Source organism: Staurois parvus, unplaced genomic scaffold, assembly GCF_062004578.1.
Source record: "Staurois parvus isolate SC_StPar_1 unplaced genomic scaffold, SC_StPar_1.0 ptg000104l, whole genome shotgun sequence".
Lineage (NCBI taxonomy): Eukaryota > Metazoa > Chordata > Amphibia > Anura > Ranidae > Staurois > Staurois parvus.
The window spans coordinates 11015323-11025124 of record NW_028317900.1 but is presented as its reverse complement, the minus strand read 5'-3'; the positions used below and the strand labels follow the sequence as shown (position 1 = coordinate 11025124).

General features: G+C 40.2%; 1 protein-coding gene across 1 annotated transcript in view; it reads right to left on the bottom strand.

The window, feature by feature from the left end:
• Positions 1-331: 331 nt before the first annotated feature.
• The window catches only part of CHRM5 (cholinergic receptor muscarinic 5), a 278926-nt gene continuing 269455 nt past the window's right edge, over positions 332-9802 (bottom strand). The window contains exon 2 of the mRNA XM_089671319.1: positions 332-3204. Coding sequence (XP_089527445.1) covers positions 1577-3154 — 1578 coding nt within the window. The 5' untranslated portion in view covers positions 3155-3204 and the 3' untranslated portion in view covers positions 332-1576. The remainder of the gene's footprint in view (positions 3205-9802) is intronic.

Genomic DNA, 9802 nt, shown 5'->3' with positions numbered 1-9802 from the left:
ATTACCACATACCATTTTTTGGGGGGAAGGGGGGGTACAAAAAAATGACCAGCCCTGGGTGCCATATGAGCTAGCTATGCCACTCACTGTAAGGATGAATCCATTATATTCAAGCTGGGCACTTATTATACCTAAAGCAAACCTGCTATATGATTTGGTAAACACTTTCTTTATCACATACCTATAGTGTGTATTTGTTCAATTCATATTTTGATGTGTGTTTAACCTAGAATTATACTCAAGCACACTGATGCAAGAAAATACAAACAAGAAATAATGAAGATGCAAATGCCAAGTGATGCGTTAAAACAAGGTATGAAAAGTCTTTAAGTTAGGTTTCTTCTGATTATATTTTTAATCAAAGTAGATGTTACCAGACAGAAATTACAGCAGTAGCACTTGGCCTACTGAACTACAACTAGCTTTTCATCAACAGCTTCTGGACCACAAAATTTAACATGAAGACAGTGCTTTATGGTCACTTTGTTGCACAAAAGCCATCAACCTTAAATTCCATAGTTAAAGCAGCCTGACTAGTAGTGGCATCACTAATGTTTTACATTTTTTATTTAACACCCGAATGAGTCTATTTAAGAAGCAGTTTAATAATCTTCAGTAATGGGCATGACAATGGACTAATGTGTTTCCTATAAGATCTTAAGTTCTTGGATCAAAAATTAATTTTAAGATCAATCACATTAATCCAAAATCTTAGCATGACCTAGAAGATCTAAAATCAATAGATGGGCAAAATACATGTAAACATAAACAGAGAACAGTAAAACAACTTTACGGGAGTATTACATGACAGGTACAATTTGTCACTTCTCACCATACGAGAAAACAGTAACATTTTATGTTTTGTTTCTTGCAATTATTTTTTCTGTTGCTATTACAATTTAAGGACACTTTAGTCCTTAAAACTTTTCAACACCAATTTTCAAAGGATATATATATATATATATATATATATATATATATATATATATATATATAATTTTTATTAATTTTTACAAGAACAAATCTCAGTGACTCAGGTGAGTCATCTAGAACTGGCTGAGACTATATAACATCAAATATTCATAAGTAATTATAACAAAAGCAGCATATCATGTATAGCACTCACAACAACTGGATTCCCACTGTTTGCACAGTAACATGATAACAGTTCATAGGCATTCTAACTATAAAAGGCTGGAGCTTTACTTCAAAAAAGCTCAGTTCATTTTCTGGTGCACGTATATATTCACGGTGATGAGTTTTCATAAAGCCAATAGCATGCAGCAGCTTTTATGACCGGGTTATATCAAAAGGCATTAAAAGACCTCTGGGCCTGCTTTGGCTAAACAGTAATTCTTTGTTCGGGTGTAATTTTTTTCTTTTTTTTTTATTGTACACCACGAACACATACACAGCACTGGCCAAACACAGCTGTAAGGTCAACAGTTAATAAAAAGGGGAAAAGGTAGCTCCAGGATTTGGAACTGAGCTGTATTAGTAGTCACCATGCCCACTGTGGTCTTCACAACACTATGGCCAATATTCTTGCCATAATACTTTCTTGATTTAAACTCATTCATGGCAGCTTGTTGTGGCTGGGTGGATGCTGCCCATACCAATATAGTTTATCTTCCACACTTTTTTTCTTCCAGCGGCAAAGCAACAACATTTTGAAAGTCTTGCGGAAGGTTTTGTTGCACAGGGCATAGCAAATTGGGTTAACTGTGCTATTAACATAACACAACCAATAACCCAGGTGCCAAAGAGTGGAGGGGATACAGTCAGAACAAAAGGTAGACACCAGAACCATGATGTTGTAAGGAGTCCAAGTAATGATAAAAGCTAGGAGAATAGCACTTAGTGTCTGAGCTGCTTTGCGTTCCTTAATAAGAACCATCCTTTTGCGCTTCGTAATATGATTGCTAAAGCTGGGGTCCATGCTTCGCAAAGAGTGTGCTTTAGACATGGAGGAGCAAGGAGTGATTTTTACTTTTCTGCACCCATTATTCACTTCCTGAGAGCCATCGTCATTCACAACAATTCTAAACTTATAAGAAACACACTTTTGACTTTTCTGTGCATGAGCTTTATTTGGGGTTAAAAAGAATCTTTCACTATCATATTCATTAAGTGTTGCTTGCTCTTTTGTGAGAATATGTTTGGTTTCCTCTTCTTTCTGAGCTGCAGTTTGGTTCTTGTAGGCACCCTGGAAGACACCTTCCTTAGCTTGTTTGTCCTCATCATCCGAGGAGGGGTAGCTGCTGCAAGTAGTCAGCTGATCTTCCTTCACCCACTCATTGGAAATATTTGGACTGTGGGAGAGCTTGACAGTGGCAGATGTACTACGACTGGAAGATGACCAAGAAGCTTGACACCGCTCTCTTTTGGTGAGAGTCTGCTGCTTGCAGCTAAAACAGGATTTAAGGAGAGCCCCTTGTGGCCTCATCATTTCAAAATCTGCAACTGACTCAGAACCCTGCAGCTCAGCCAGATCTTTGGTTCGCTTTTCTGTCTCCTTATAGATGCGGCAGTATAGAATGGTCATCACCGACACTGGAATGTAAAAGGCAGCAATGGCCGTGCCAAAGGTAATTATTGGTTCGTAAAGGAACTGTATTTGACATTCCTCTGGGGGCACTGTGCGTTCTCCTACAAAATACTGCCAACAGAGGATAGCTGGGGCCCACAAGATGAAAGAAATTAACCAGGCCAGTCCAATCATGATCCCAGCTCTCTTAGGTGTACGCTTTGCTCTGTAAGTTAATGGTCTTGTTATAGAAAAATACCTGTCAAAACTAATGACCAACAGGTTCATCACTGATGCGTTACTTGCTACATAATCCAAAGCAAGCCACAGATCGCATGCCAGGCTGCCCAGGGACCAGTGGCCTATCAAAATGTAGGATGTGTACAGATTCATTGAGAATATGCCAATGATGAGGTCCGCACAAGCCAAGCTTAGAAGGTAATAGTTGTTTACAGTCTTCAGCTGACTGTTTACCTTAAATGACACCATAACAAGAATATTGCCCACAATTGTGATGAGACTAACTACGGCACTGACTGTGGCAATTGTGATAACCTCCCACAGGCTGTGAGCTTTTAGATGATTTGTCCCATTAGTGGGGTTCAAAGAGGTGGAATTTGAATCCATAGTCCTCCTTATCCTAAAGATGTCGACACCAATGACCAGTTAAGCAGGATCTGAAAATATAAAAAAATAAAACAGTGATATTAGCATTATGAATTTGTTAAATTAGATAAAGAACAGGACATGTATACAAAATATATATTTACATTGATTCTGTAATATTTTAGCTAGCACTGTAACCACTTACCACTCGCCCACCAGCAATGTACTGCGGACAAGTGGTCAATGTAGGCAAAGCGATGTACCCGTATTTTGCTGCCTACTTCTGGGTTTTGGGCATGCACACAAGCACTCCCCAGCTGGCACCCGCTGTGATTGTACACAGCAGGAACCTGTCAGCAAGCCAATGATTCACAGCCAGGACCTGCTGATCGGCTGTGTTCAATCATAACACAGAGCTCTGTGTTGACAATCAGCACAGATCTCTATATAAAGAGACCGATCCCTGTGTTTGTTAGCCTGCAAAGCAGGGATGAGATACTTAGAGCTCTGTTAGTAAAAGTAGCAGACTTTATACACATTGTACATAGTTAGGCATACATTTAACCCCTTGATCGCCTTAGGTATTAACCCCTTCCCAGCCAGTGTCATTAGTATAGTGACAGTGTATAATATTATCACTGATCACTGTATTAATGTCACTGGTGATATCATTGACAGTTAGTCAGTTCCCCCCAACATCGGTTAGTATCAGGTTGCCTGCCACACCATCACAGTCCCATCATTAGTCACTGATCACTGCCATTAGTAGTATAAAAAATAAATAAATAAAAATTCCAGTAATATATCCCATAGTTTGTAGGCACAATAACTCAGTCAGAAGGTACAGCCAACTTGTGACTGATTAATATTAGTCTGGTGCCCACACTGTCATTTTAATCCACAATCTTTGTTCCTATTGACCAGTATTTCCTCCTATAACTACCAACACAAGCCCTGGTGAAAGGGGATTTGTGAGCTCCCAAAGCACATTGGCTCTACCTACTGATTTGTTATCAAGATTGATATATTTTTACCGGATCATTTATAAACTTGTAGCTCTCTCTGACTTTTGTTAGATCGTTCCAAGAACCCATAGAGGTACTCTGTTTGTTAGAGAGCTGCCTCTCAAGACTAGCAGTTGCATCAGATCACACTTCTCTCTGGGTCCAAAACTCCTTCAACAGCTATTTTAAACAACAATATATGTAATATAATATGTAATATAAAAGCACATTCGGAAGTCACCAAGACTTGTTCAGAATCAACATTTTCTATGGGTCCCTATACTACAAAATACTCCCACAAATGCGGGCCATTGATTGCAAACAAGTTTTGTTAATTTGCACACACAAAAAAATTATTTTTCCTAACAAATTAATTCAAGACTATGTTGCAAAAATGAATAGACCTCATTGAAAGTCTTAGGAGCAAAGCTACATTTTAGACAACAAAATCCTAATTAACAAGAATTCAACGACAGGTGAATCTAATTATTCATTAAACAGGTGTCCAGCAGATAGTTGATCATAAAAGAGTGTTACGTAACTAAGGAAACCCCTTCCTATTTCATGCTGCCAGCAATGGCACCACATGGAAGAGAAATGTCACAAGGCCTGAGAAAGAAAATAATTTATTTACACAAAAAAGGTGAAGGCTGAAAGAAGATCAGCAAAGCTTTACTTATCAGTCAGAATACCATAGCAAAAGTGATACAAAAATTTAACAAAGATGAAACTGCAACCATCTCACAAAGACGTCCAGGCTGTCCACAGAAGTTAACACCTCGGCAGGAGCGTCTTCTGATGAGAAATGTTGAAGACAATAACCATGCAAATTCACTGCAGTTAGCTAAAGAAGCAGAAAGCTAAACTGGGGTGATTGCTTCCCACGACACAATATGGCATACACTGCAGAGGACAGGCATTCATAAATGTCATCCTTGAAGGAAGCCTCTCCTAAAGCCCATGCACAAAAAAGCCGACTAGCATTTGCCAGGGCCCATGCTGAAAAAGAAGACGACTACTGGGACTCTGTTCTCTGGAGTGATGAGACCAAGATAAATGTTTTTGGGGGGGGTGGAGCCCGAACATGGCGGCACAGGAGAGCGGAGTATAGGAACTCTCCGATAGCCTCCCCCACCTATCCTCCCTAATTTGTCCCGAGAGACTGACTAGCTGAGTCGGAGGGCGGCTGGAGACTGACCTGAGGAGAGGGGAGATCCCGGCGGTGATGCGGCTGTTGACCGGAGAGTAGAGAAGGAGCGTGTCCTTCCCCTATGAACTCTGCATGCGGTGATCCTGGTGAGAGAGTGTGAGGTTGCCGGGAGACAAGGAGGAGTGGCGATACCACGTGGGCTGCCGAGGTGTACAGCTGGGAGAGAAAGAGACCGGCCGGCGTCTTAGGAGGCAGGGGAAGAGCCGACATTCACAGCAGAGCTGTCTCCAGGGATATCTCGGGGTATATGCAGAGGAGGACAAAGAGACCCAAGGGAATTCCCTGGAAGAGGAGGACAAGGCAGCAGGAGAAAGGGCATCCCAGGACTGCAACTCGGAAGCTACTCCAGGAGGGTGAGTGAGAGCTGTGGGTCTCCCCCAAGTGTTAGTTTTTCAAGCTGTGCTACTGACCAACTGACATCCAACATAAAGAATAAGAAGGGAATTCCCAGAGAGGGTCTGAAGAAAGCAGTGACAGTTTTAAGTATATACCCCAGAATCTTGAAAAAGCTCTAATAATCCTATATGCGACATGAAAGGGAAAAATAGTAAAGGAAATATGCCTAAGAACTCCCAAACTGGAACAATAAAAAAATACACGTCGCAGGGGAAACTAACTCCAGTAAAAATCCAGGAAATAAGTGATAGAAGTGAACTGGAAATAAGCTTAGACAATAGCTTAAGATCTTCCCTGGGACCAGCTAACAATAGCCAACAAACACTGGAAAGTATGGAGTTGGGAGAAACTGAAAAAGAACTGCAAATACCAAATAAAAAGGAAATGGCGGAGATGTTTGGAAATTTAGAAAAATCTATAAAGCAAGAGATGGGGATAATTCGGAAAGAAATGGGACAGTTGTTATCTAGAGTGGAAGAAACGGAGGAAACAGTTAAATCCCATACCCAAATTATCCCAAAATTAGAAAAACTGATAATAGATACTCGGAAGGAACAAAAAAGACTGCTTTATATGATGGAGGATCAAGAAAATAGGGACAGGAGAAATAACATTAGAATAAGAGGAGTCCCAGAGCTGCAACAGGGGGAAGATCTAAAGGAGATCACAGGAAAAATCTTGAATGCCATAATGGACAGATCTGGTGCGGAAATGTATAAATTAGACGGTGTGTACAGGATAGGAAAGCTTCAACAAGAAAAAGGCCCAGAAAAATCAAGAGATATAATCGTTCGGTTCCATAATTATAGAGATAAGGACGAGATATGGAGGAAGATTAAAGGAAGAACGAATATCAATTATGGAGGGAAAAATATTTAAATTTTTGCAGACATAGCAGCTGAGACATTGAGAAGAAAGAGATCGTTGAAACCATTATTGGAACTGTTGAAGAAACAGAATGTGCAATATAGATGGGGTCGATCAGCATGCTTAATTGGATGGAAAGATGGAGTCACAGCTTTTTTGCGATCCTCTGAAGATATGAAAGACTTTTGTAATAAATTTGAACTGCAGAGAATAGAGATACCGGGATGGGAAGAGGAGGAGAGAGAGTTATTTATGTTGGGAAAAGAAGAATGGCAGCTAGTTAGAAGAGAAAACAGAGAGCAAATAGATAGAGGGACAACGGGGAGGAGGGGGGGAAGGTGAGCGGCACATGGACGGAGCTGAGCCCCCAGATAGGAATCAAAAGTGGGACTCTTTCCACAGATGATTTATAGGCAAATAAAAAGCCTATTAGGGGGGAGGGGGAAGGGGGGAGGGGTTCGTGGTGTTGGAGGGGAGGGGGGGGGAGGAAGGTGGGGGGGATGGAGGGGGGGGAGAAGGGGAGGGAGAGAAGAGGGGGGGGACTGGGGATAGGGAGTTTTAAAACTGACATCTGGTACGAGAGAAGAGGTATAGGGAAGGGAAAGAGGAAAGGAAATGGTAAAATAGGAAGAAGGTAAATAAAATATGGAGGAAATACGCTTCGTAACCCATAATGTAAATGGCTTAAATTGCCCAGGTAAAAGATTTCGACTATATAGAGAACTACAACATAGAGAGGCCTCAGTTGTTTTTTGCAGGAAACACATCTAGAGTTAAAAAAAAATATTAAGTTATACTCTAGACAACACCCGACATGGTATTATGCAGATTCCCCAGATAAGAGAGCTAAGGGAGTAGCTATAGGATTTGCAAAAAACATCAGGTTTGAACTGGAAGAGAGAAAGACAGACCCGGAGGGGAGGTATTTGTTTTTGAAGGGTAAATTACATGACATAGAATGTACGCTTGTTAACATATATTGCCCTAATAGGAAGCCAGAGATGTTTTTGAAAGGGGTTATGAGAAGATTGATGGATTTTGGAAAGGGATATCTAATAGTGGCGGGTGACTTTAATATATGTATGGATCCACAAATAGATACAACATCTGGAGTACAGAGAGGGGGAAATAGGTCCATGGGATCATTGAAAAGGGTGATGAAAGAGTGCCAACTGGTGGATAGCTGGAGAATTGTCCACATGAGAGAGAGAGATTACACTTTCTTCTCTAGTGTACATAGGACATACTCTAGATTGGACTATATTTTGGTGGACCATCGACTTGTTGAGGATTTGGTTAAAGCAGAAATAGAAGCAAAAACTATCTCGGACCATGCACCTGTAGTAATGGAATTAAAATGGGGAGGGAAAAGGTCAGGTGGCTTATCATGGAGGTTGAATGAGACACTCCTCACAGATCTAGATACTGACCGGAAGATCAGGGAGGAGATAGAGAGGTTCTTTGAGGAAAATGAAACAGAGGATGTATCACTAGCTACAGTGTGGGAGGCACATAAAGCATATGTAAGAGGAATCCTTATTGCGATTGGGGCAAAGAAAAAAAGGGAAAGACGCGAGAAGATCAGTGGGCTTTTGAAGGAAATAGCTGAGATGGAACTCCTACATAAAAATAACATAAGGAAAGAGATAGAGCAAAGAGTGATAAAAAAGAGAGAAGAACTAGAGAAAGTAATGGAGGAAGAAAAAATGAGAACTTTTAATAAGATCATTGGTGAAAGATATAGATGGGGAGACAGACCAGGAAAATATCTGATGAGAGCCTTGAGGAGAAAGAAGAATAGGAATTATATAGATAAAATAAAAAACTCCAAGGGAGAGTTAGTCCATTCAACTAAAGATATTGCAAAGGTATTTAAAAATTACTACAGTAAATTATATAATATTGCCCCTAAGGATGTTATAAATAAAGATAAAATGACAAATATTGATAAAAGAAGGGATTATTTAAGAAATGCAGGATTACCAAAATTGAGTGAAGAACTATTAAACTCCTTAGAATCCGAAATCACGCAGGAAGAACTAAAAATAGCATTAAAAAGCTTTAAGACGGGAAAAAGCCCAGGCCCAGATGGATATACTGTGAGGTATTATAAAAAATACAGTGATTTACTGCTACCCAAATTAAAGAGATACATGGAGGCGTTGGGGGGAGAGATGGAAATAAGAGAGGAATCCCTTCTGGCACAGGTGGTCTTAATACATAAGGAAGGTAAAGATATCACCCATTGTGCAAGTTATAGACCGATATCGCTATTGAACGTAGATACGAAGCTGTATGCAAAAGTATTGGCGAATAGGTTAAGGGATCTGATGCCAGATTGGATTCATGGAGACCAGGTGGGCTTTGTTAGAGGAAGAGAGGGTTGAGATAATGGGTTGAGGTCCCTGATGCTTATACAGAAGAGTAAAATGGAAAAAAATCCAGTAGTGCTGCTCTCGATAGATGCGGAGAAGGCGTTCGATAGGGTTAACTGGAGTTTTATGATGGATACACTGGAGGTCCTGGGATTGGGTAGTAGGATGAGAAAGTGGATTGGAAGATTGTATGAAGGACCGTCTGCGATGGTAATGGTAAACGGAGAGAGATCAGAGACCTTTTCAATGTCAAATGGAACCAGACAGGGATGCCCACTGTCCCCACTGTTGTTTGTTTTATCACTGGAACCCCTGTTATCAACAATTAGGAAAAATATAGATATAAAGGGAATAAATGTTGGAAAGATAGAACATAAGACAGCCGCATTTGCGGACGATTTATTATTCTATGTTGGAAACCCAAGGATAACACTTCCTAACTTAATGAAAACACTGAAGAAATATGGGGAAATGTCAAATTTAAAAATCAACCCGAGCAAAACAGAGATATTAAATATAAATCTTCCAAAAAGTGAAAAAGAAAATATACAGAGAGAGTTTCCCTTTATATGGAAAAATAGAGAAATAAAGTACCTGGGAGTAAAACTCACTCCCTCACAGAAGAATCTCTATAAAGCTAATTATATCCCAACGTTAAATGAAATCAGAGAGGAATTGAGGAAAATGGGTGGAGGAAATCCCTCCTGGCTGGGCCGTATTAATCTGATAAAAATGGTAATTCTCCCTAAGATACTGTATAAATTCCAGATGATTCCCATTAATCTTCCAGAGGTGTATTTTAGGACAATCAAGCGAA